Source organism: Sinohyriopsis cumingii, unplaced genomic scaffold, assembly GCF_028554795.1.
Source record: "Sinohyriopsis cumingii isolate HCF-2022 unplaced genomic scaffold, ASM2855479v2 utg000974l, whole genome shotgun sequence".
NCBI lineage: Eukaryota > Metazoa > Mollusca > Bivalvia > Unionida > Unionidae > Sinohyriopsis > Sinohyriopsis cumingii.
This window is the reverse complement of record NW_028315950.1, coordinates 1124827-1152431: the sequence shown is the minus strand read 5'-3', so window position 1 is coordinate 1152431 and position 27605 is coordinate 1124827. Positions and strand designations below refer to the sequence as shown.

Here is a 27605-nt window from a genome sequence, read left to right as displayed (position 1 = left end):
CAGTAAATCTGGGTTCGTAAGGCACTTTCTGACATTTACAAGATCAAATCTGACTGAATGATGGATCAGTATCTGCTGTGCAGACTTGAAAGGTTTTATGCCAGAATGCTTTCTGCAATATTTCAACTGTCTGTCAAATTTGTTGGGTTTTTTTATAGATAAAATTTCTATTTTTAGTAATATTTGTTGTGAATAGTGGACCAGGTTCATCTGTGAAAGACCATCACATTTAAATTTCTACTAACAACATTGCTAGAATTATGTTCCATCACTTTAAAGAAATCATTATAATGCTTTCCAAGTTTTTAGTAATGACAACAATATTTGATGGGGGGGGGTCATTATCAAATGAAACCTGAAAGGCTTTTGTGCTATAATGCTTTTCAGCAAATTTTATTCAAATTATGTGCGATACATTTAAATTGGTTTTTCTACGCTAAGTTGCAATAGCCATATTGGACAAATACTCAGTATAAACTGTACACAGTTGAAAAGCCTTCTGTTAAATGTAGTCAAAAACTCAGTATAAACTGTACACAGTTGAAAGGCCTTCTGTCACATGTAGTCAAATACTTAGTATAAACTGTACACAGTTGAAAAGCTTTTGGTCAAATGTAGTCAAAAACTCAGTATAAACTGTACACAGTTGAAAAGCCTTCTGTTAAATGTAGTCAAAAACTCAGTATAAACTGTACACAGTTGAAAGGCTTTCTGTCACATGTAGTCAAATACTCAGTATAAACTGTACACAGTTTAAAAGCTTTCGGTCAAATGTCGTCAAAAACTCAGTATAAACTGTACACAGTTGAAAAGCCTTCTGTTAAATGTAGTCAAAAACTCAGTATAAACTGTATACAGTTGAAAGGCCTTCTGTTAAATGTAGTCAAAAACTCAGTATAAACTGTACACAGTTGAAAGGCCTTCTGTTAAATGTAGTCAAAAACTCAGTATAAACTGTACACAGTTGAAAGGCCTTCTGTTAAATGTAGTCAAAAACTCAGTATAACTGTACACAGTTGAAAGGCCTTCTGTTAAATGTAGTCAAAAACTCAGTATAAACTGTACACAGTTGAAAGACCTTCTGTCACATGTAATCAAAATCTGCTTGTAGTTGCTCTTTTTTGTAAAAGGGGTTTCAAAAGTTTTTTCTTTCCACTTTGAGCAATGACAGCCATGTTTGATGATGGATAAGAACCATTTGTAAAATAAAAATATCTGAAGGCTTTATTGCTAAGATGCATTTTGTTACATCTAGTCAAATTCTACGAAGCAGTTATTAGCAATAAAGGCCACACTTGATTTTACAGTGGCACGTTATGTATAAAAAATGTAAAAGGCTTATTGTCAGATTGCATTCTGCCCAATTTGTTTGAAATGGTTTTGAGTTTCTCTTGCTTGCTGCTGGGGGTAGGGGGAGATTTTGTTTTTAAAGAAAGTCAAAATTGCTATTTTATTTATTGTCAACATAGGAAGGCCAGCATAGAAGGCCAGCATAGGATGGCCAGCATAGAAGGCCAGCATAGGAAGGCCAGCATAGGAAGGCCAGCATAGGAAGGCCATCATAGAAAAGCTAACATAAAAAGGCAAATATATAAAGTCTGCATAGGAAGGCCAACTAGACTTGCATGGGACACAATAGCATAAGCTCACTTGATGTTATCATCAGGTGAGTTTGTAAACTGGCATTTTAGAATTTTTGGCTTTTTAGTGTATGGCCCCAGAAAAGTTTATCCCAGAAAAATTGTCTATTTATCTCCAAAACACAAAATATTATTCCTGTGCATAAAAACCTACTTTTTCAATCAGCACTAGTGAAACAACCATAATGACTTGCTTTTGTCTTCTTCAAAAAACTGGCAATAAGAACTAAAAAAAGCAACACAAGAACAAAATAAAACAACTTGTATTTAACACAAGAACAAAATAAAACAACCTGTGTTTGAAACAAGAACATTATAAAACAATTTGTATTTAATCTACATCTTATTATTCAAAATTGTGTCATCAAATCAAAAATATCCTTGAAGGAAACATTTGCTGATTTTATATTTGCTAAATAACCTCAATTGGAAAAGAACTGAAGAACAATGATCCATATGTATATACTGTTGAACTAAGGACTCCTGCTCTAACTGATGAGCTTAGGTACCAATTAAAATGGCTCTGTTTGCTGATTTCAATGAAAACTGATATCCACAAAAATAAATTCACTATGGAGGACTGGTAAGATGAAAAGAAAAACTTGAACAATATTAGTTTATAAATGCTTGGCTTATTTACTGCAATAACATTCACTATTATTTAATATAATAGCAGAAAATGTGACTAATGCTCCATTTTTATGACCTTCATATACGTAATTCAAACCAGAACCAAGTGCTCTGTACCAGTAATATTTATAAGCTAATTCAACTACAATCCGAAGATTAGTTTGTCATGGGTCATATGAAATGAGCAAAGGACAAACCAGAGCATCATATGAAACAGACACATGTGCTGTATGAACAAAAGAATATTAGAATCCAGTGTAGACAACATTTTATTTGCATTCCCCCTGTATGTCCAGAAGGGTCTTTTCTACTGATTCTACAAATGCTGGAAAAGATGGGTCAGCCAGGCAAAGTCTAACAATGGAATCTATGTTGGCAGGCTGTGTCAAGCGGATTGTATTGTAGGCCATTGGTAAACTTCCAGGTCCCTTCTTAGTTAACACCTATTGCACAAAAATACATTAATTAATTATTTAATTAATACCTACACTATATAATGTCTTTTTCTTTCAACCAAATGGTAACCTTATCAATTTCATTGTGCCTTTTAAGTTCTAAGAAACACTGTATCAAATCCTTGTACTCAAGAACTTTCAAATAGCACAGACTAATTTCATAAAACCAATGAACTAGTTATGTAATTAGGTCAATTTAGATTTCAGTATGAATGTCAGTCTCACATACATCTTCCATAAGGCAAAGTATATATTCTATCATGACAACAATAATTTAAAATGGCAAAGACTGTGTCTTTACTAACATGTCTAACCACTATGAGCTTAAATATAAATACTAGAGTCATGATATGGGGCTGTCAAAACATTAGGTTTATTGTCTGGTATAATTCTTCATCCTCTCTTAAAATACTACCAACCATCAATTGCAGAATTTTTTAAACTGAAATCTTCAGAATTATTGCTAATGTGCTGTTGAATTAGACCTTCATAAATATAGCAATGAATTTACCTTTGGGACTTTAGTAAAACAACCATGAATTTCACATATCTTTGTGGCCTTATTTAGATAGAAATGAATTTCATGTACCTTTTGTGGCTTTAGCAAATTAGCATGAATTTCATGTACCTTTATGGCTTTAATAAAATATGAATAAATTTCATGTACATTTGAGGCATTAGTGAAATTGCACGAATTTTATGTACCTTTGTGGCATTAGTGAAATAGCACGAATTTCATGTACCTTTGTGGCTTTAGTAAAATAGAATGAATTTCATTAACCTTTGTGGCTTTAGTAAAATAGCAATAAATTCCATGTACCTTTTGTGGCCTTAGTAAAATATCAATGAATTTCATGAATCTGTGTGGCTTTAGTAAAATAGCATGAATTTCAAGTATATGTGTGGTTTTAGTAAAATAGCATGAATTTGATGTATCTGTGTGGCTTTAATAAAATAGCATGAATTTAATGTATCTTTCCAGCCTTAGTAAAATAACAATGATTTCATGTACCTGTGTAGCTTTCGTAAAATAACAATGAATTTCATGTATCTTTGCAGCCTTAGTAAAATAACAATGAATTTCATGTACCTGTGTGGCTTTAGTAAAATAACAATTAATTTCATGAACCTTTGTGGCCTTATTTAAACATCAACAAATTTCAACAAGTTTGTAGCGTTAGTAAAATAGCAGTGTTCAAAAATAAAATCACAAGCTATTCCCCTGGTAGCACTCTCACTTCCAGAAATATCACTGTCACCACAAGATGATTTATGAAAGAATCTTGCAGAATTGTCTTTTCATGTATTTATCTAATTCTCCAAAGTGTTTAAAAAGACTTTCAGAGAAGCTTTAAGAGCTGAAACAGCAATGTGGGATTTTAATTTATAATCTGTTGACTTATCTTTACAACAACAAGCAAAGGAAAAACACTTTGATGGCAATTCAAAAGGAGTCACACCTTGTTGTCCAATGGTCTAAACTGGCAGTAAAGCAATCTACTAATATTGACAGAGTCAGTTTAAAGATATACATGTATAATGAATACTATAAAATCAACTCTTCAAAATGTACCAGGAATTCCACGATTGTCACATGACTGGTTGCATGAAAATTATAATATCATTTTTAACCTTTTTCCTTAAAGTTGCTAACTGGGTCCACATACCTGTGAGATCTGACCAAGTGTCACTTCACCTGTCAATGTTTGACTCACAGAGGTCTCCTTTCTCTGAAACTTCAAAATAATAATAATAAGCATACCTTCTGAAAATATTATATAGGTTATAAATTTCAGAAACTTAAAAATAAGTGTACCCATTGAAAATACTGAAAGGGTTATGAAAACTCATGCTCCATCAAGTTACATCTTTAATTTCACAAAAAAGATCATTCCACTAATGCCAGAAAGACAGAATGATATATTTAAACATCCCGTGGTAGCATGTAAACATGTACTTGCAGTCTACTATCTTGTGTGTCATTTGGATTTTTAATGTAGCTTTAAAAAAAAATCAGTCATATCGGTATGATGTCTGCAGCGTGACAGTTTATAGTGATGTCTAGTACTGGGGCATCATGCCACAGACATGTAGCATGATGTCTCATCCAGTCACATTATCCTGACACCAGGCCAACCAGTCCTAACACTAACCTTTTAATGCTGAGCACCAAGCAAAGCAGTTGTTAGTACCATTTTTTGTAAGTCTTTGGTATGACTCAACCAGGCATTAAACCCATGACCTCCCACATCTGAGGCAGATGCTCTAACCACTAGGCCACCAGAGCGGTTGTCTAATATCTTAATGACTAAACATTTCAAATGTTACAAAACAGTGGAAACAGTATTTTGTTCATGTTTGATCAAGAGGTAACTGGGAAATGCAATAAATAAAACCGTGTGCAAGTCAGTCTTCATCATCTTTGTATTTATTTCCAGCTAGTGCAAATCAATTAGTATGAAGCCAACTTCATATGAAAACAATTTCCAGATCACTGTTAACTAATTAACTTATACAATCTTAGAGAAAACAATGAAAATTGGTCAAATATATCATCTTTTGACCTGCTCATGCTTAAAGAGATGAGTATTTCATTGATTTAAAAGTTAATCTAAGGTGCTTTTTTAATGATCTAAAGAATAATTAATCTCATGCTTAAAGAGATGAGTATTTCATTGATTTAAAAGTTAATCTAAGGTGCTTTTTTAATGCTTTAAAGAATAATTAATCTCATTCAGCTTATGTTTTTCTTAGTCAGTAATAGTGACAATAACTGAAGAAAGGGAAATAACTCTTTCAATTAATTATGATTCTGTCTTGATGACAGTGTAAAACTGACCTTGCACATTATTTTGACCTTTATCCAGATGCACTATTAATAGCAGCTATGAACATGATGTCACAGTATATAATATTATTTACTTGAAATTCCCTTTTCTCTGCTTGCTTATTTGTTTGTTCTGTTCTATTGCATAGTATCAAGTTTTAATCATTCTATCTAGATGAAAGTTCTAACTGTTCATACATGGCAGGTTCAAAACAAATCTGATGAGGTATTCTGAGAGAAACTTACACATGTCAATTCATATTCTGTGTTTCTTTACTTTTAAAAGAACGTTATGTATGCTTGTATTTGAGTTTAATGGCATGTTAGCACAATCATGATGGTGGCAATTAAAAGTCAGGAAAGTTAGGTATGTGTGTAATTGAGTTTAATGGCATGTTAGCACAATCATGACAGTGGCAATTAAAAGTCAGTAAAGTTAGGTATGTGTCTAATTGAGTTTAATGGCATTTTAGCACAATAAAGGTTATATTGTGGCAATTAAACATAAGGAAAATGCACAACAAATCTTTAGGAAGGCATACATTCTCCAAACAAATGCAATTGTGTGGTACTGCAAGATAAAATATAATGCTGTAAAAATTCGGGAATAATGTATAAACAGATAAAGGTAAAGAATGACTGCTCATCTGTACTATTTTCAAACTCTTTATTAAAAAACCAGCCTCTGGATTAGACTGTAATTTTAACTCCTCAATAAAAGTCATTACAGTTTAAAAATACAAACAAAAGCTCTTAACAGCTAATCTTCAAAAAGTAAACTTACCATGTCCTTTTCTATGCTGGAAATCTTCAGAGGAAAGTATTTGGAAAGAATGTTGGCCACTTTGTTGCAGGTTTCTACTGCTGTCAAATTCTCGTGGTCTTTAAACTTCACTCGGAACCTCCGGGTATGTGTCTAAAATGGGTTGTAATAGTAATACTAATAGAAGAAGCAGAGAATAACCATAGGTAAAAACAACAGTAGAGTGATGATGGTATAGTGGAGGAAAATTTACAAGTAGTGATATTAACAACTGTTGTAGAGGTTGCAACAGATAGCAGGTCATCAAAGACAACAAACATAAAAAACAATAATCAAGTCAAAAGGGAGAGGTAGTGTTACAGCAACTTGTGATTGCTAAATTCTTGTCATTGTTCGATCAAATTATACATAAATCTAAATTAGGCAGAAACAATAAGAAAACAGAAAATTAAATAAATTACTTTTCAAACAAGTTTATACCATTTCTTTTTAGTAATCATGCATGCCAACCTCGAGATAAGTATACATGTAATTTTTTTTAACTATAAGTTTGCCAACTAAATGCATTTAGAACTTACCTCATGCATCTTTAGGGTCTCAGAATTGTAGGTCAGCTTATATGTGGGTCATGCACTTTTTAGTGTTTATCCCTGTTCAGTTTGGGGGTCGGCTTATACACGAACGGGCTTATACGCGAGTATATATGGTAATACAGGGCCATAAATCTCACAACTTCCCAATTGTCTGTCAACCGCATATTTGCATGGTTTCTCTTCATTAACTTTCCATAACGTACAGCCAGTACTTCACATCATGCAACCATACAACTCACCCACCTAATGCAGGGAACTATTTTTATGTCACCACCTTAGGCCAGCCAAATCGTTTTTTTAAGCCATATTTCACAGGAAACTCTGCAACATATTTACCACTACTGCAACAATAAACACCACCTGCCGATGAAGGAACAGTTCTTTCTCATTTATTCCATTGTATAACTGACTAATCTCCAATCATAAATACTTTACCTGGAGTCAAACAATCCATTGACACAATTAGATTTAAAAGGAACTACTGAACTCCAGGGACACTCATGCGGCTCTGACCTGAATTCACCAAAAGTGAACCGTGACATCATGGAAACTCACTAACACTTCACTCCGTTATGTTTGGTCCTAGTAACTGGCTAATTATTTCAGGCTAAGATATATTTCCACAGGACCGAGTTCCATTAATGGAACAAGTAATCAGTGATCTTTTCTCCTAGTAATCAGTTCATTGTTCAGTTTGAGGACTATATCCCCAATACTGACCTCCCATAATCAAAGAAGTAATCACAAAATTCTAAGAAATCCTTACAATGGAGTTCTATAAACAAATGCATATACATCAAAATTTATTACAGTATGTTTTGATCTACATACATACATACATACATACATACATACATACATACATACATACATTCATCCATACATACATACATACATACATACATATATGCATGCACACATATATATTTACATAGAGATCTATACAGACAGACAGACAAACACAGAGATCATATAGGTTGCAACTTACCTTCAATCTACTGATGATTAACATGCTGCTACCTCGACAGACCCCCCTCAATGTTGATGCTTCTGACATGTCCAGGGTCTCCTGAATCAGTCAACATTAGAAATAGGAATCAGTTTAAATAGCTTACCTCAATCTAAGCTTTACTGATCAAATATCATTTGAAACAATATATCTGAGTAAGAATTGTACTTAGCATTGACAATCTTTCTTATGTATGACTGACAATTATATATAAGATGTATGTCTAAATAATTCACACATTTGGATAATGGGGTCTGGAATTTAATAGAAATATGACATACAAAGTGTTATAGTGTCAAAATCCATTAAAATGATTTTATACAGATATTTTATATTACAATGCTAGTTCTGTAGAATGCATCATTAGATCATTTGAAAAGAACACTTCTTTTCTTTCTAAGTGAATCATAGATCAAGGTATACAAAATGGGTTGCAAAATTTCAGTCTTTGTGAAAAATAAAACATACTGTCCATTTGTAATTTTGTTTATTTTAAAAGGGCAACAACTGAACTTGACTGAACATCTTGTTTAAAATGTTTTGAAACAATATATTCATAATTTGGTAATTATCTTCATTTTTTTTTTACATGTTAGTGTTATTTTATACTTGCATTCATGGAAATATAACAATTGATGACATCAGAAATTATTTTGTCTTCTGCTTAGGAAAAATTAAAACAGGTACACCAGCACATTGCAGTGGTGACCAGCTTGACCAAGGCAGGCTATTTTCTAAATGAAAACAACAAATTAAGTATAATGGATCACAGCTATGCTGGATGAATCAACAGGCAAGTGGCAATGACACCATCTGGATCATACCTCTCAAAGTTCAACTTACTCTCCAAACAACCACCATATCTGTGGAGAATTTATGGAAAGTCATCATACATTCCATACATATGTACATATATAAAAACACACACACACACACAAACTGTAAAATACTTAAACTGAATGTTCATACAATTCATTTCCAAACTGTAATTGTGGTTTGTGTGTTATTCATCACTCTACCAGTAACATGTACAAAATGTGTTTTAAAACATCCAGATGTCAGTGTCATAGTTTTAGGGTTCTTTTTATTTTGAATTCAGCTTGATATTTTTGATTGATTGGGATTTAGCATCACATTTGAAAATGAGAGTTAATACTGCACTCATAGTGCTGGAGTGTAGTGTTTTGCCCAGGGACAATTTGAACTGATGCCTTTCTGCTCATGAGACTGACACACAAAACCACTAGCCCACCACAGCTCAGAAGTTGAATTGAGAAGTTAGTAAACAATTTATGTTTTTAGTCAAAGGTGTTGCAAGCTGAATTCAGAGCTTAGGGAAAACATTTTTTTTATCCAGGGTATATATTTATGCAATTTTGATTTCCAAATTTTTGGGCTATACTATAAAATTTGTTGTCATAAACAATAGTTTGCATGAACTTACTCCATCTTGCCAAAATATATATTTAAAATTGTTGGAAAAGGGCTTCTGGCTACAAGACTGAATGTAAAGCATTATGTATCAATGCTATGCAAATTTACATGTATTTTTTGTCATTGCTTTTTAACTTGGTAATCCTAAATTGTTTTTATTTATAAAGCCACATTTTATATATTTGGCATGACATAAAGCACCCAAATAATACAATATCATATTCCAAAGCTTGAGCTAAGGAAACATTTTGTGTTGACTGTCATAAATGTACAGGCATTTCAACATTAAAAAGAGACTTGATCCAAGTATGGAGTAGCAACATGTGCCTCTTGTTTAAGAATTACCAGAAGTGTTTTGCCATGATGAATGAGAAGTATGTGATTTTTCATCAAAGTCATCCCTAGAGCTTGTTCAGTTGCATCATAAAACTGCAAAAGAAACACAGATTATTCAGTTGTCATAATACAAAGCAATGATAGACTCATGACTAGAAAAAAAGGACAAATGATCAAGTAGATATTATTACAAATTGTAAAAACATCAAAATAATACAGAAAGTGTCAATTTTGAGCTGAAGTAAAAACTAAAGCTCCAGAAAAGTAAAAAGTAAAATTAAAAAATAGTTTTTCTGCTAACATTTAACATCACAAGAATGCAGAAATTATCTTTCAAATTTGACATACACTGAATATTACCATACAAAGTTGAGTTCAAATTAACTATCATTTATCAAGGTTATCTGACTTGTCAGCTCACTCATCTTCAATGTTATCATTAAAAAAAAAGGTTTTAATTTTTTCTCATTGTCTCAACAATAATTTTATTGGATCACAGCTGAGACTTGTGTATAGTATTAGACAGGAAGGCAATCCCTTCTGAGAGAGTAAAACTGAAGAACAAACAAACAGACAGACAGTGACAGATATAAATGTCTGGCTTGCACCTCCCAAGAGTCTTCAGTTCCAGGGGTATGAGTCTCCGATGTTTGAAACAGTCTTGCATAACGATCAAGCTGGAACATCATGGCATCACCAATGTCCCCTTGTCCTGCACCAGCCATTGCTGCAAGAGAGTTCAGTTAAAACAGAATTAGACTACATAGCAAAATTATATTTCATCAAAAAAAAAAAAAGAAAACAATTAAAATTGGAAAATAACTGACTGGCATGCAAGCTGTTATAAGAAAGAAATACAACCCACATACCTATTGGAATAGAAAATAAACTAAACAATTAATAAAGGTAAGTGTTACTTTAAAACAAGCAAAAAACATGGCTATATATTGACACGACACCAAATTTATTCATTCTTGCTTATATGAAATATTAGTAAGGTTGTGTATCAATGACCATCAACTATCTCTACCAACCCATCTGCCTATGAATTTGTCTGCAAGAACAGGTGTTTATCTAATTTAATAATATGTGTTTGGGCTAATAATCCTACCCCTTAAAATAAGTCCGCTATTATCTATCCATTTTTGTTTAAGTGAGTGTTGGTCAGCAAGGATGGGTCATTGTCAGTAATGTGTGAGTGCACATCTCTTACAAGATGTGTCAGATCCAACTTGCTCAACCCCATAGGGTTCCAGAACAGTCCACCCCGCTATATTCCCTACACACTTAGCTGTATGTGTGTTTATACATAAAATACATATCTTGCTCCTGTCATATGTGGCATGTATGTTGGATTGTAAGAATCAGTGTTATAGTGATTGTAATTGCTCATTATTTCAACCTTTCTATTGTTCTTTACAAATATTCTGAATAAGGAATTTTCATTGTACTTTCCATTTTCTATAGAAAACTTTCAGCGTAAAATTATACAATGTAAACTGCAATGTGATTTCCAAGCTCAAAAAACATTAATGTGATTTTGCTTCTAGCAATATAATTAGAATTTCCATTTTACTTTCCAAAATATGCACTAAACATATTATTTGTCCTATACGATTTCCAAGTTCTAAAGATAGTATCAAGGCATTGCTTCTAAATACTGAATCAGAATTTATCTATATAAGGTATGGCATAGGGTGACATTTAGCAAACTGCTCTGTTCATTGCCTGAACATTAACAAAATAGATTTTACTCAGCAAAGTATATCTTGTACAGTCAGACAAGTTTATAGTTAGGCAGAACATGCATCGGCCAGTGGCAGTACATGTTGTCAGTCCAAATATGTGTTGGTCAATTATAATAGATGATGATCACTAAAACTCTGTAGTGTGTGGTCACAATGAGGTATTGGTAAGCAACCACAAGTGTTGGATAGTCGGAATAGGCTTCAGTCAGTCAGCACGGACGCCAAACAGTGACAATATAGTTTGTCCGTCAGAACAAGTGTTGGTCAGTTAGAATATGTGAAATTCAATACAGAATTTGTGTTTGTCAGTCAAGATAGGTATTAGCAACAACAGATGTTTGTCAGAATATGTATTTGTCAGTTAAAATAAGTGTTTCTCAATCAAAGTATACTTTAGTCAGTCAGAATAGGTATTCGTGTGCAAATTTGGAATTGAATTTTTCAGTTATAGTATGAGTTGTTTAATCAATATAGGATTAGCTCAGTTAAAATAAGTTTTGTTCAGTTAAAATATGTGTTAGCAATCCCAGAATAGCATGTTGTCAATCAGAGTAGGTGATGATGAGTTTGGATAATTGTTCAATCAGAATGTGGTTCATCAGCCTGATCATGTATTGGTAAGTCATAATATGCACTTGGCATATGAGTTGATCAGTCAGGTACTGGTCAGTTACACTATGTACTCCTCAGTAGCAATAGATGATTGTTTGTCAGGGTGTGTGTTTTCAGTCAGGATCAGTCCATCTCTGTTATTAGGTATGTTCTCTCTCGGTCAATCGATTGATTGAAAACAATAACACCTAATAGTAACTCACACAAATATTTCTGCAAGCTGTAACTTATTATCTTCTATTAACATCCTAGTATTGAATAAATGTGCTACTGTCGAATTCCTCTATAGTACACAATTGCTAAATTCCAATACAATCCAATACCAAACAAATTCTGCCATGATCGTATTAAACATACAACCTCATACCGATCCAAACATAATGTTTAATCCCCATATATCCCTAAAGCGTACAATCATTCTAAATTCCTATAGATCCCAATACTAGCCTGGTAATGTTATTTTCTACTTCAGTAATGTTAGCTCCTATATACCCCAAAGCCAATATTAAATTCCCACACATTCCAATGTGTCCATAAAATTTAAATCCCGTACATTCATATAGTGCCCACAAATTTAATATCCCGTACATCCCCATAGAGCACACAATGTTAAATTCCCATACATCCTCACAGTGACCCACCAAGTTACATTCCAATATATCATACAGCACTTACAACACATCTACATTATGTGTTCATTTCAGACATGAAAAAGGTAGGGTCCACTGGCCCTAATATGCCAAATACGGGGGGTGTGGTGTGGCATTTTGAAAAGCAAACAGAAAACTGGGGTCGCAAATACACTTGTATATACTTTATTTAAGAATCTCAAACACATCGCCATCACAAGCACTAGCGTCGTGGATTTATTAATTTTTCCAATAAATATTCACACTAAAGATCGATTTTCTGCAATTTCCTTGGCCGATAAAATAACGGCGTTCACTGTTCAAGTCACCGTTATTTTCAGGACTGGCCATTTACTTTCCAAGCTAGAGGGGTAGGGACCTGGGTTTCTCTTTCAAACTTGGATGTTTTTTTAAAACTTAAATATATTAGATGTCTATAAACCAGAGCTAGAATATTTTGTTTTTCAAAATATTCGAAGGGTTTATCCTCGCACACACATAACACCGAACATTAAATGGCCAGTCAATTACCATAGTTTAAAAATTGTGCAAACCCTGCTGTATTGTGACTCAACCAGTACGGATGCAAAGTATTTTTATAACTATATGGCCTTAAACGAAGTAACAGAAAAGAGCAATAACCAACAAGTTTTGTCAAAATTCAGTAAATAATTTATCCTGATAGCAGGCCGACCAGTCCTAACACTAACATCTTAATGCTGAGCGCCAAGCAAGGCAGCTGTTAGTACCATTTGTTTAAGTCTTTGGTATGACTTGCCCGGGGATCGAACCCACGACCTCCCACATCCGAGGCGGAAGCTCTAACCATTAGGCCACCGGAGCGGTATGGCAAAACTTAATAACTTTTTAAGTAAACAACTTTATATAAAAAGGTAAGAAACAATAATAGAGTCAGGATGTAGGTCAGTTACCTTCCTAAAACATTCAAAGTTGTCAAACGTGTTTAGAAATTTTCAAGTGAAAAACTAGTATCCTTTATTCAGACAAGTAAGCATGTCTACTTCCACTGACAATGATCTGAACATATAACATCACAGAGAAATATTAGCTATATATTATGTTGTTTACAAAATAAATGTCACCGGTAAGACCATTAAACTGATTTTGGACAAAGGTCAAGCACAAAATACAAATATTTCATAACACATACTCATTGAGAAAACAATTACAATACATATAAAAAATATACGTAACAGTACATAATGCTTGAAAATGAATATTTAATACAAAAAGTAATTAAATCATGACAAGATCGCTTATAATCATTATCAGCCATTCAGAGGGGGACACCGAATGGCCGAGTGTTCTAAAACGCTCACCATTATGGATCGCCATCCCATCTCTGTCTGCGTGGGGTTGAGTCTCGGGCTCGGCCAATGTGGGTAAGTAAGAAAGCTCACCAGTAGCTTCTACTGAGTCGGTAGTCCTTCCCGGGTTATTCCTCCACCATTTATACTGGCCGCCATGTATATCATGTACTGAAAAATGGCGTAAAACCGTATAACAACAACATCAGCCATTCCGAAGTGTTTTCACTTCATAATTCATCCTTTATTCTTTACATTTTCTGTCAATGAGCCATAACAATCTTCGTCGAGTTTCATCTGGTTATTAACGTGCTCGTGCGGTTTATTATTTTCCGTGCGTGGAGTATTAATCTCCGAGTCTGAGTTTAAGCTGCGCAGTTTATTTATTCCTGCGCACGTGTGAAATTCCGTGCTCGATTAATGAATTTTTAAACCTAACTATATTGATCTATTGTGTAAACCAGAAATGTTAACTGAATCAAATTTGGCGTGACAAAAAGTTAAAATAATATTGAATAATTCAAATATAGTTGAGTCAAAATGCCTGATTTCTTAGCATTGTCAGTTTTACATATTTGAGACAAAGCAAACAAAACGTAGCGACGAAATTCAAGGGGGGTGGGGGCAGGGAAGATAGCAACATAGGCATAATTCTTGGTTTCTTTATAGGCATGTGTCTCGTGATTACTGGTGGAGGCAAAAGTACGCGTTATTACCAGTGTACTGGTTTAGCGCGGTGGGTTGTTTTTTTTTTTTTTTTTAATATGGTAGGTTCCACAGTTCTTTTACATTCGGTATCGTAGTTTCCGTCAGTAAAGAATATACGGAAATTCCCGATGAATCTTGTCACGATTGTATTGATCATCGTGTTTTCATTATTCTTGACCAAATAATTCGTTCGTGGTAGTCAGCTCTACCTATTTTTTGGTGTGTAGGCATTCCTGTAACAACTTTATTTTAAGCCTAACAGAAAGTACAACTCTTACATAATGCACCAATCACAGCTAGTTTTGTTGTTTATTTCGAAATACAATGTTCCTTACACCTTAAGCCACGCCCACCTGGACTTGCGCAATTGGTACCGTTATACCTATAGTCTCTTGGTTATTGGTGTCGTGTTGGCACTGCTGCCTCACGGTATTTTGTGCTGTGTCGGCATTGCTGTCTCGTGGTTTCTGGTGGTTTTTAGTGTTAAGTAGGCATTACTGTCTCACAGTTTATGGTGATGTGAAGTCATTATTACCCATTGAGTATCGCTGCTGTGTAGTATTACTGTCTCATAGTTGTTGGTGTTGTGTATAAATTACTGTCTCATGGGTACTGGTGCTATGTAGGCATTACTGTCTCATGATTACAGTGATGTGTAGGCACTGTTGTCTCATGATTATTTGTGCTGTGTAGGCATTACTGTCTCTTAGCTTTTGGTGCTGTGTAGGCATTGCTGTCTCTTAGCTTTTGGTGCTTTGTAGGCATTGCTGTCTCATGGTTATTGGTATTGCATAGGCATTGTTGTCTCATGGTTATTGGTATTGTATAGGTATTGCTGTCTCTTGGATTTTGGTAATATGTAGGCATTGTTGTCTCATGGTTATTGGTAGTGTTGTTGATGTTATGGGGTTTAACGCCATTTTCAGCACACAATAGGCTATGCATGGCGGCCAGTATTAATGGTGGAGGAAGAACCCGGGAAAACCCCGGGAAGAACCACCGACCCACGAGAAGCTACTGGCAAGCTTTCTCACATACCCACATTGGCCGAATCTCTGCCTCGAACCCACGCAGACAGAGGCAGTGATCCGTAACGGAGAGCGCTTTAGACCACTCGGCCATTCGGGGCCCCTATTGGTAATGCGTAGGCATTGCTGTCTCATGGTTATTGGTATTGTATAGGCATTGCTCTCTCGTGGTTATTGGTATTGTATAGGCATTGCTCTCTCATGCTTACTGGTAGTGTGTAGGCATTGCTGTCTCATAGTTATAGTCATTGTATAGGCATTGATTTCTCATGGTTATTGGTATCGATTAGGCACTGATGTCTCGTGGTTGTTTGGTAATGTGTAGGCATTGATGTCTCATGGTCATTGGTAATATGGAGGGACTGATAACTTATGTTTATTGGTATTATATAGGCATTGCTGTAACATGGTTATTGGTTTTTGTGTAGGCATTACTGTTTCGTGGTTATTATAATATTACTTTGGAAATAACGTCATAGTTGGAACAGCCCAGCTCCCCGTGTAGAGAGAAAACAATTGTTTGTCACAACCCTCTCTCTCTCTCTCTCTCTCTCTCTCTCTCTCTATATATATATATATATATATATATATATATATATATATATATATATATATATATATATATATATATATATATATATATATATAATTTGCGTATTCATATGTGTCATTTAAGTGAACACTTAAAGGTTGTGCTATTTTCAACGACATAGAAGCTTCATCCGAGAACTGAAACCTTTCTTGGTATTCTCTCATGTTCGAGATACTTCATTTGTCGATAATTCTGGTTTGAATGTCCTAATGACGGCTGAAGAAATGTTAAAGGTCATTTACAGTTAAAAGAAATAATAAAGCAGGTTCAATCGATAATACATTAAAAGAATATGTAAAAGTCTGATTTTCTGAATGTTTGCATGTAAAACTTTTAATATAACCTTGAATAATAGTTACATGCGAGATAGTTGGACTATAGGTGTTATTGTGCCAATCTATGAAAATAAAGGTGACAAAACCAATATGTCAAATTATATACCTACTACTTTAACAAGCTGCTTTGGAAACTTTTTACCGCAATACTAAATTTTAAGATTGTCAAAATTCCTTGACGATAATAAGTTAATAACTGAGACTCAAGCTAGATCTAGGAATGGCTATTCAACAATAGACAATATTTTTCTTATGTATAGCCTTTTTTAATCTATTAAAAATGCAAGAAGAAACTTCTTTTGCACGTTTGTTGATTTTAAAAGTGTCTTTGATAATGTATGTAGAGTTGGATTATGACATAAATTGTATTCGGTAGGCATCAGAGGAAGTTTAATGTTACATGACGTATTTAATTATCAAATCACGTGTCTGTGAAAATAATGACTTTACGGGGATCTTCTTCTCGTCTGGAAAAGGTGTACGACAATTTGAATAGTTATCTCCATAATTGTTCGCCTTATTACTGAATGACCTAGAATATTTTTTAATCGCAAATGTGTGTAGAGGATGTGATGTACCTTCCAAAATTACTTATCTTGTAAATATGTTCAATGTTGCTTAACATTTTTACCATAATGACACTATATAGATAATCCTGATGATATGCAATACGCCTGATAACTGGAGACTTACAATCAATAGAGAAAATAAAAATTATTGTATAAATTTAAGATAAGCAATGCCGATATTCATGTTATTAACTTATAAAGCGTATACACAACTTAAATTTGAATACTTAATCTCCACTGAAACTGTTCGATCAAACCTTTGTACCGATTTTAACACTGCTGAAATCTGGGGATTCGGGAAATCTGATATAGTCGAAAAACTCATCTTAACTTCCTAAGATGTATACTGAATGTAAAATAATGTATTCTTATATATATATATATATATATATATATATATATATATATATATATATATATATATATATAGTATGCGGCGAACTTCGTCTTTTCCCCATAAGCATCAACAAAAACACCGCTCCGGTGGCCTAATGGTTAGAGTGACCGCCTCAGAAGCGGGATGTCGCGGCTTCGAACCCCGGCGAAATCATACCAAAGACTTATAAAAATGGTACAAAGCTGCCTCGCTTGGCGCTCAGCATTAGGCGGTTAGTTTTAAGCCTGGTCACCCTGGTGTCAGGATGAACTGACTGGGTGGGACCTGATGCTACATGTCTGCGGCAGGATGCTTCAGTGCTAACATCACTATAAACTCGCACTGCAGACATCGTAGCAATATGACTGAAATCAAATATGTTAAAGCTACGATCAAAATACAAAACACAAACACACACGTCAGCATTAAATGTCGCACGATAAGCTACTGGGTTAAATTGGTTAATATTATATAAAAATTATATTAGCGTATATATTCTCTCTTATACAGGGGCCCCTAGAGGTCAAGCGGTATAAAGCGCTCACAGTTACGGATCATTGCCATCTAACCTCTGCCTGTGTGGGTTCGAGTCTCGGGCTCGGACAATGTAGGTACGTGAGAAAGCTAGTAACATCTCGTGGGTCGTTCATGGCGTTCATGGTTCTTCCTCCACCAGCCTATATTGTGCTGAAAATGGCGTTAAACCATATAACAACAACAACTCTCTTATACACACACTTTGTTGATAGTTTACTTGAAGTAAACTCTATATTAGATAATGTTGGGTTAAGTTACGTATTGAGAAATCATAGTTTTGTATCAGTTAAATGGTTAACAAATTCGGCGTGTGTGTGTGTGTGTGTGTGTGTGTGTGTGTGTGATTTGAATTTTTAACCTAGCTTTAACAATGTTTTAGTCATATCGCTACGATGTATGCAGTGTGACAGTTTATAGCGATGTCTAGCACTGGGGCATCATGCCGCAGACATTTAGCATGATGTCCCACCCAGTCACATTATCCTGACACTAGGCCGACCAGTCCTAACACTAACCTCTTAATGCTGAGCGCCAAGCGAGGCAGCTATTAGTACCATTTTTGTAAGTCTTTGGTATGACTCGGCCGGGGATCGAACCCACGACCTATCACATCCGAAGCGGACGCTCTAACCACTAGACCACTGGAGCGGTACAACAAATTCGTTGAAAAAACTACTAAAAAGATCAATATATATATACAAGTTTGGCCAGTCAATATCAACACGTATCTAAAGGTCTAAATCATAGGTTTTTTAAAACTAGTTTGGTGTAAGAAAAGATCTGTTTATTATTACCAAAAATATATGCAAATTTTAATTAAGTTTAGAACTGCAAATCAAAGGTTTACCGTTGAAAATGGTACGTGGGCTACTTTTTCCTATAATTATAGGTTACTGCATTTGTATGGGAAGATATCAATGAGTTTTCTGAGCAATACTGCACAACCTTGGGAATGCAGTATCAGCTGGAGAAAAAAAAAAAAAAAAACTCGTTTAAATTTTCCCATACAAATGCAGTAACCTATAATTATTATTTACTCATTTTCTTCTCCGTTAACTTTACGTTATCAGAATCGCGCAGTATTTTTCAATACAGATATAATAAAGAAAGATAATGCACACGTTGTCAGTCTCAAGAAATAGGGGATGAATCGTCTGTCGTTCTCTTATTTTGACGATGAAAGACAAGAATTTATACCTCAGTGTTACACTTCTATGACTATAGTTTATAAGTATAACCAACTAATGAATACAGGTAACCTACGACTCTAACAAAATATTTGTAGAATTTTGGGATTGTGTTTACCAACTATTGGGAACTATGTTACGCATTATGCAATATCACCACATACTATTTATGTTCCTTTTCTTATATGCCTCACATTTTGTAACCTTTAGAGTCTGACTCTAAGTCTTGTCTTGTCTTGTCTTGTTTTGTCTTGTCTTGCCCTGTCTTGTCATGCTAAATATAACCACTTTCTCATAATTTGTGTAGACGGAGACCAAGTTACAGGAAAAGCTGCGCGAGGGATGCCCGGATGAACTGATGGAAATAATAATAATAATAATAATAATGCCGCTGGTATTTTCATAGGGGTATTATTACTGTTACGTCTGTACCTCATACTCTCTCTCCTGATAATTACCTAGAAGTCTTTGTCCAAATTTAATGCTATGTTTCGATCCCCATACTATCATAACTGTCGATATGATTGGACGGCAATTTAATCTGTCATTGCCACAATCCGCGTAGAGTATTTGAACACAAATTATTTTAGCCAGATCGGAACACGTACTTTTAACCCGGAAGGTTTACTCGGAAGAAGCAATTGGATAATCTGAGGGTTGACAGAGTTTAAAAAGCCTTTTGTGGTACGAACAACAATTCTTGTGTGTGTAGATCGGTTTTTGTTCTGCTGAGTGCATGAAGTTGAGTATGTGTTGTCATGTTGTCATTTTATGACGTCATTACACGAATGAAACAATCTGTCAATGGCAACTCTCAGTGGAGACTCGCTCTCAGTAGATGGAGCGGAGTGTCCCATTTGCTTGGACGTGTTTACTTCTCCACGCCAACTTAATTCATGCATTCTCTTTTTTTGTGAAAAGTGTCTCCAGGATTATATATTATTGATTCTTGGCGACAAAAAGCAGGAGCTGTGAATGAGCTTCACAAAAAAACTACCAGAAGGACCTTCTTTTCGACACCAGTATGATCTGGTGTTGTTAACTCTTTCACAGGAATCTGAAGTTATTTTTAATTGCTGTTACTTTTACACATAATGTTAAGAGCACTTTATAATGTATTAGCAGTAGGTTTGGTGTTCTTCTTGCCAGACTTTAACTGTTATCCGAACTAATTGTTACGGTGCACATATTGTTTTACATATCACATTTTCACCTTGCACTGGCAGTTAATCTCTTGCGAACGTCCAGTTTTATCATTTGTCATTTTTACAATCATGTTAGTTCTCACTGCCCTCGAAAGAGGCGTAGATGGACCATATTGCCATCCAGATTTGAGTCGTTCCGGCCTCCTGCAATATTTTATCCATGTCAACAAATTAGACAATCACAACAATACAGACTCATTATGGAATTTCAAACAACTATACCATACCTAACCTGGCATTATTCCTGATTATGACAGGATATATCGAATTCATTCCTGAGGCTAATAATTACCGCTGCAGATTATGTTCAAATTAGGTGTGAAAAAAGGATAGGACCATTCAATGAAATGATTGAAAATGACTGACTAATTCTAAGAATTCCAGGAGCGCATGTTTAAACAAAAATGAGCATGAAAAATTAATATTAGATAATAAAAAAATGATTTGTTTTGCCCAAACGGTATAGCTGAGTGTGGCCCCATGCAACGGGCAAATCCTAAATTCAGACAAGGCTGTGTAGTGTGACTCATGCAACCTATGGATAAAAAAGACTGTTCTTACATTGGTAATTTAGAATAGAATGAAATTAAAACTAAGTCTTGCAATTGGATATGCCCTAAATGTGACATTCTATATTTCTCTGATTTCTTTTATTTAAATAACACACCCATTCAAAATAAAAAATATATTTAATATCTTGAATAGGGAGGCAAGTTGTAACATCTCTTACAAACCAAACACAATAACAATAAAATGAACAACAAAAATCCAGAGTTAGTATAGATAAACATAAATAGTATCAGGGCTAAAAATGTTGGAGTTTATTTTACCGATGTTGAAAAACCAGACATAGCTGCTATCCTGGAAATTAAATATGAAAACTTCGCAACCATCTCCAAGTTTTTTGAGAGGAATGTAATTACTAGTATAATGTATATTAGAATAATAGAAGCTTACATGTGGGAGTATAACTATTTCTGGTACATAAAGATTTTACACAGATGACGCTTGTTGAATCGGACAAAGGATCAGAATCAGTGTGGACCAAAATCGTAGTGAATGGACAATCCCATTATATAGGTAGCTGGTAAACAGAATCAAGCAATCACTGTGACGATATTTTCTTGCTGAAAGAGCAGCTTGAGGGACTACAATCTAAAAATAACGGATATGAACTCCATATACATGTACATATTACTTGGGATTTTGATAACAATAGCACTGGTTGGTCAAATAGGAAATGGAGACTGCTGAATCCGCCTTGTGAGTTGTTATTTAGACGACCAGTTACTGGTTGATATTATGAATGACCATGGCTTAAAACAAATAGTCGAATTTCCAACCTAAGATAGAAATATGTTAGACATCATCGTCTTGTCATTATCAGGTAAGTTCTCATACATTAATTTACCTGAACAGTTTAGTGACCATAATATTATAGCTTTTACCCTATCATTACAAGTACAGTCGACCTTCCGGACATGTTTGCAAATTTCTTCCGTGACAAAGTACAAACCATTAGAGATAAGCTTGACACCACAATTTCAATTGACTCGTCGTCACCATACAGTTGGGATACAGAATTTGAGCGGCAACCATTAGCAGCATTTGAACCTGTCTCTATGGATTTCGTACGTACAATCCTGATGAAGAGTGCACCAAAGTCATGTGAACTTGATCCAATTCCAACATCACTGCTGCTTGAGTGCTTAGATCCATTACTGCCTTCACTAACTGATGTTATTAATGCCTCACTCTCATCCGGGGAATTCCCATCATTTTTCAAAACTGCCATTGTAAAGCCTCTGCTGAAGAAACCAACACTAGACCATAACGATTTAAAGAACTACCGCCCAGTTTCTAATCTCCCATTCATATACAAAATCTTAGAAAAGGTTGTTCTATCCCAGCTTATATCTGATCTAAATTCAAACAGTCTTTTTAGCAATGTACAATCTGCATATTGCCCTTGTCACAGTACTGAAACTGCTCTTCTAAAAGTAGTTAATGACATTCTCTCTGCGTCGGATAGCGGAAAGATTACAGTCCTCACCCTCCTTGATTTGTCTGCAGCATTTGACACAATAGACCATGATATATTACTTCACCGTCTCCAGCATGTATTTGGCATTAATGATACAGCCTTACTGTGGTTCAAGTCCTACTTGGTCAACAGGACACAAATTGTATCTGCAAATGGAATACACTCCAGCCCAGTTGATCTATGTCGTGGTGTTCCACAGAGGTCTGTTCTTGGACCTGTTCTCTTCATTATGTACACTCAGTCGCTCTCCGGTATCATAGATCATCATCCAGTGTCTCACCAATTGTACGCTGATGACACCCAAATATACAAATCTAGCCACCTAACTGAAGTTGATGCTTCCATCCAAGGTGTAGAGAGCTGCATTTCTGATGTTGTTGTTGTTGTTGTAGGGCTTAACGCCATTTTTCAGCACACGATAGGCTATACATGACGGCCAGTATTAATGGTGGAGGAAGAACCCGGGAAAACCCCAGAAAGAACCACCGACCCACGAGAAGCTACTGGCAAGCTTTCTCACATATCCACATTAGGCGAATCCGAGACTCGAACCCACGCAGACAGAGGTGAGATGGCAGTGATCCGTAACGAAGAGCGCTTTAGACCACTCGGCCACTCGGGGCCCCCATTTCTGATGTGAAATCATGGATGACATGTAACAAGCTGCAGATGAATGATGATAAAACTGAGGCCATTCTGATCACAACACAACCACTTTCTCATTCACATCCTTTACCTCAAACAATAATTATCAACAACACCAACATTAAATTCACACAATCAGTACGAAACCTAGGTGTCACTCTGGTCAGTACTCTCACATTGCACCAACATGTCATGAACATATGCAAGGCTGCATATATTGAGCTGAGACGCATCAGCTCAATTCGCAAATATCTTTCAGTTGATGCCACTAAAACACTTGTGTGTTCATTAGTACTTTCAAGACTTGACTATTTTAACTCAATTCTGTCTGGTTCATCTCAATATCTGCTCCAGAAACTTCAAAAAGTTCAAAACACAGCTGCTCGGATCATACTTAGAGTACCACGATTAGAGCACACCTCCCCGCTGCTCTGTACCCTAAACTGGCTATCAATTCGATCCAGAATCAAACACAAAATTTGTTCTCTGTGCTACGTTTCACTGTCGGACTCTAGTCAAACATACCTATCCGACCTCACCCATGTGTATACACCAGCAAGATACTTAACGCTCCTCTTCTGACAATCGTATACTCATTATTCCAAGTATGAAAACAAAGTCATATGGACAGCGTTCTTTTGCATACCAGGGCCCAGCAACGTGGAATGAATTACCCACTGAACTTAGACACAAAGACACAGTGATCACATTCAAGACGGCTCTCAAAACTCACTTATTTCGACTGCATGAACAAACTTAAAGACCTAATAATGTTTCCTATCTTAAATATTCTCAACATGTTTTTTAATTTTTTCTAATTTCATGGTGTTTGTTTTTGTAATCATATCATTATATGTTTTGTATCGTATAGGTGTTGTCTAATGTTGTAAGGCGCTTAGAGCTTCTAAAGATTGGGCGCTATACAAAGTCCTCATTATTATTATTATTATTATTATTATCATCAACCAAAAAATAAAACCGTCCAAAATTATATTTGTTTAGCAAACGAAATTTGCAAATTCTGAAGCTAGTGCCTTTGCAAAATTTAAATATTTAAATGGTCTGGAAAATAAGAGAGATATTGAAGTAAACTGGAAAATTAAAACAAATCTTTTTCAACTTTAAAGTTGAAAAGAAAAAATATTTCTTTGAAATTGAGCTATTCGGTTGTTTCGATGTCCTAGAATATAGAAAACGTTAGAAACCTAGTTTGTCGACGAAACAAAACTCGTTCTGACGCAAAGCATATGCTGGCAGTGAAAAAATTAGGAAAATGAAAACAGTTAGAGCTGAAGTTCAAAAAAAAAAATGTTACAAATTCACATATCAACTATATCAACAACATGATCGGAAACTCACCTCAGATTCGAAATCATTCTGGAAATACATCAACAGCCGGGGGGAAAATGACGCACACGGCATTCTTCCTCTTAAGACAGATGCCAAATTAGGAGAAACAGATACAGAGAAGACTGACACACTGAAAACACAATTCTGACAGTTCATATGTTGCTACATGGTCTAAACAAATCAAAAGCTTGTACTTCCGATGATATAAAGCCAAAAGCACTTAAGGAACTATTTTCTGAGTTTGGATCCAGTGCTTACACACCTCTTTCAGCAATCTTTGGACATCTGAAACATCCTAAAGGACTGGTCTCTAGTAAACATATGCACTCCATTAAAAAAAGGTGATGCATAATGACCAGTAATTATCGCCCAAACCCATTCAGCAGCATTTTGTGCAAAGTACTTGAGCATATTATCTGTTCTAACATCATAAATCACTTGGACAACTGTTTTTTTTAAAATATCATACATGATAAATAACATGCCGGAAATTGCACAGTTGCGAAACGCAATTGTGTTGTGTTATTGATGATTGGGCTAAACATTCAGATGAAGGGAACCAAGTACACACTTTGGTAATAGACTTTGAAAAAGCTTTTCACACTGCTCCCCCCCCCCCCCCACGCCACCTCCCCCACCCTCAACAGCTGTCAACTATTTCATAATGAAATTGCAGGCAAAGCTCTACGCTGGAAATAATCTTTTTATATTTCCAAGAACAATGTATAATGGTGAATGGTTCCAAAATCTATTTTTTCCGAAGTAGATTCGGGAGTACTTCGAGGCACAGTACATGAACCAGTGCTGTTTTCCTTGCATATCAATATCATGGTTGGAATTGACTCGGAAATTCGGCTCTTTGCACAGATGACTGTGTATGCTACAGATTAATACAAATCAAACAAGATACAAAGATATGACAAAATGATATTTTTATTAAAAAAATGGACAGTGAGCCCGAAAATAGGGCATTCGGTTCCAACATAAAACAATGCAACATGATACAAATGACAACAAATTCAAGAATTATGCACCTAAGCAAATCGTACTTTACTCCTATTAAGACGCAACCAGTCATCATGTCCAAAAATGCGAAAGAATTAGATTACAGGGGTATAGTTAAAACTATTTTAGAATATGCTTGTACGGTGTGGGACCCCGTTCACATGTTTTAGAAGATGAAATTGAAACAGCACTTAAGCGAGCAGCCTGGTTTGTTACATCTGATTATGATTAAAACCCAGTAAGTATGACCTCAATATTGATTAAGTTGTCTTGAAAACCACTAAAATAGTAGACAGGAAAATAGATTAAATACTCTTCTACAAGGGTTTGAAACACAAAGTAAGAATACCATGCCACAACTTAATTAACCAAAAACGAACAAGAACAAAATATCATGGCATTACTTATATGAGACCATATGCACGAACGTGAAGGTACAAATTTAGCTTTCCCCCAAAACATCCAAAGACTGAAATTCATTACCACAACTATTAATCACAACTGCTGAGTCCTCAGAAAACCAAACTGAAAAGTTCTCAAAAATATTACGGTATAGCATTGCTTCTATTTATACCTTAAGCAATTTAGAATATTCAGCTGGCATAGCAGTTGACAGTCACAACAAAGTCTAGCTGATATAGCAGTTGACAGATATAATACTATCTAGGTGGTATAGCAGTTGACAGATATAATAATATCTAGGTGGTATAACAGTCGACAGATCCAGCTCGCATAGTAAATGGCAGAAGTAACGATATCCAGCTGGTATAGCTGTTGAAGGATATAACAATATCTATATCGTGGGACGCGAATCTCACACGGTTCATAAATTATATCTTGATGAAAAAACGCAACAAATAATTACTGACGGAGTTCCAAAGTTTTTTAACTGGATTGTATTCGGCAGGAACCAAGAATAGTTTATCTTGACAAATGGGAGAGATTTGGAACAGGCAAAACTGCCCAAAGTAGAATTTGATTCTTTTCATTATACTGACTTTCGGTGTACAATTATTGCTTTTAGCTCCATATAAATAATATGTTCGGAATCCAGCTAGAATTTCAGTTGAAAGAAATCAAAAAACACGTTATCAGGAAGCTTTTGCGTTACTCAACATTCTAAACTATACGTTGTTCTGAAAAAATAATGTCACTTTAACCAAGAAGTTGTATTTTGATATACCTGTGTTTGTTGGGGTTTTTTTCTATAGAGATATTTTACAAGAAATAAAATATTTATAAAAAAATAATTCCATTTTCGATTTAGTCAGTTATAAACAAACTTTTGTGCTTTAAAATTATCATGATAAGCGCATTTTGAATTTTGCCAGTATCTGCTTCGAACAAAATTTTCTAATCACCTTAATGCAGTGTTAAAAGGTATGCAGGTATTCGCTTCGGAATTTTTTATTCTAATCACCTTAATGCAATGATCAAAAGTATACATGTACAAACCTATAAAATACGATAATAATAATAATAATAATGATACATTTCAAAAACGGTTCCATCATCTTAATTTCTACCTAAAATGTTGTGATTTTCATAAGGAGTAGTTCAATGCAATGTTAACAATGCTTTCTATTCTGCTATACATGCGAAATATTATGGATTAAGGAAATCTTTGAAAATTCCATAATATGATTGGGTTGTTGTTACATGAGCTGACCGGCATAAATTTTCCATGTAAGACGTATCTCATTTACTTTTATGGAATTAGTTTGAGAAATCAAAATACAACTGGAATCAAACACTACTTTTAATTTTCTTATCTATTTGTGTAGACAAGAAGTATAAAGTGGTAATTCGACGATTTTTTTCTTTGACCGTTACATATGTTTTCTGTCTACGTGTTTATTACCTCTAATGGTATTTAGATCTTAAAGAAAACTTTTTTCATTAATGCATATACTTTCTTTGTTAAAATGTCAAATCTCTGTATCAAAATCTGAGTGCGATTGTCATCATGAAAAAGCCTGTTTCCCTCCTCGCTCCACCCAATGTGCCCCCCCCCCCCCTC

General features: G+C 35.0%; 2 protein-coding genes across 5 annotated transcripts in view; one reads left to right on the top strand and one right to left on the bottom strand.

The window, feature by feature from the left end:
- LOC149772904 (meiotic recombination protein REC114-like) overlaps positions 1–27605 on the bottom strand; it is a 35563-nt gene that overhangs the window by 5174 nt on the left and 2784 nt on the right. Inside the window, exons 1-7 of one of the 3 annotated variants that reach the window (XM_089947105.1) lie at positions 14017–14431; positions 10296–10414; positions 9697–9780; positions 7897–7977; positions 6337–6468; positions 4393–4461; positions 1888–2713 (exon numbers count right to left, since the gene is read on the bottom strand). In XM_089947105.1, the coding sequence (XP_089803231.1) occupies positions 2540–2713; positions 4393–4461; positions 6337–6468; positions 7897–7977; positions 9697–9780; positions 10296–10414; positions 14017–14032 (675 nt within the window). In that variant the 5' untranslated portion in view covers positions 14033–14431 and the 3' untranslated portion in view covers positions 1888–2539. Of the gene's footprint in view, positions 1–1887; positions 2714–4392; positions 4462–6336; positions 6469–7896; positions 7978–9696; positions 9781–10295; positions 10415–14016; positions 14432–27605 lie in introns of those variants that run through there. The other 2 variants (XM_089947107.1, XM_089947106.1) reach the window with 2 other exon arrangements.
- LOC149772903 (mitochondrial fission factor-like) overlaps positions 19966–27605 on the top strand; it is a 28194-nt gene continuing 20554 nt past the window's right edge. Inside the window, exon 1 of one of the 2 annotated variants that reach the window (XM_089947109.1) lies at positions 19966–20020. The gene's annotated coding sequence lies outside the window, so the exon portion shown is untranslated. Of the gene's footprint in view, positions 20021–20064; positions 20083–27605 lie in introns of those variants that run through there. The other variant, XM_089947110.1, reaches the window with a different exon arrangement.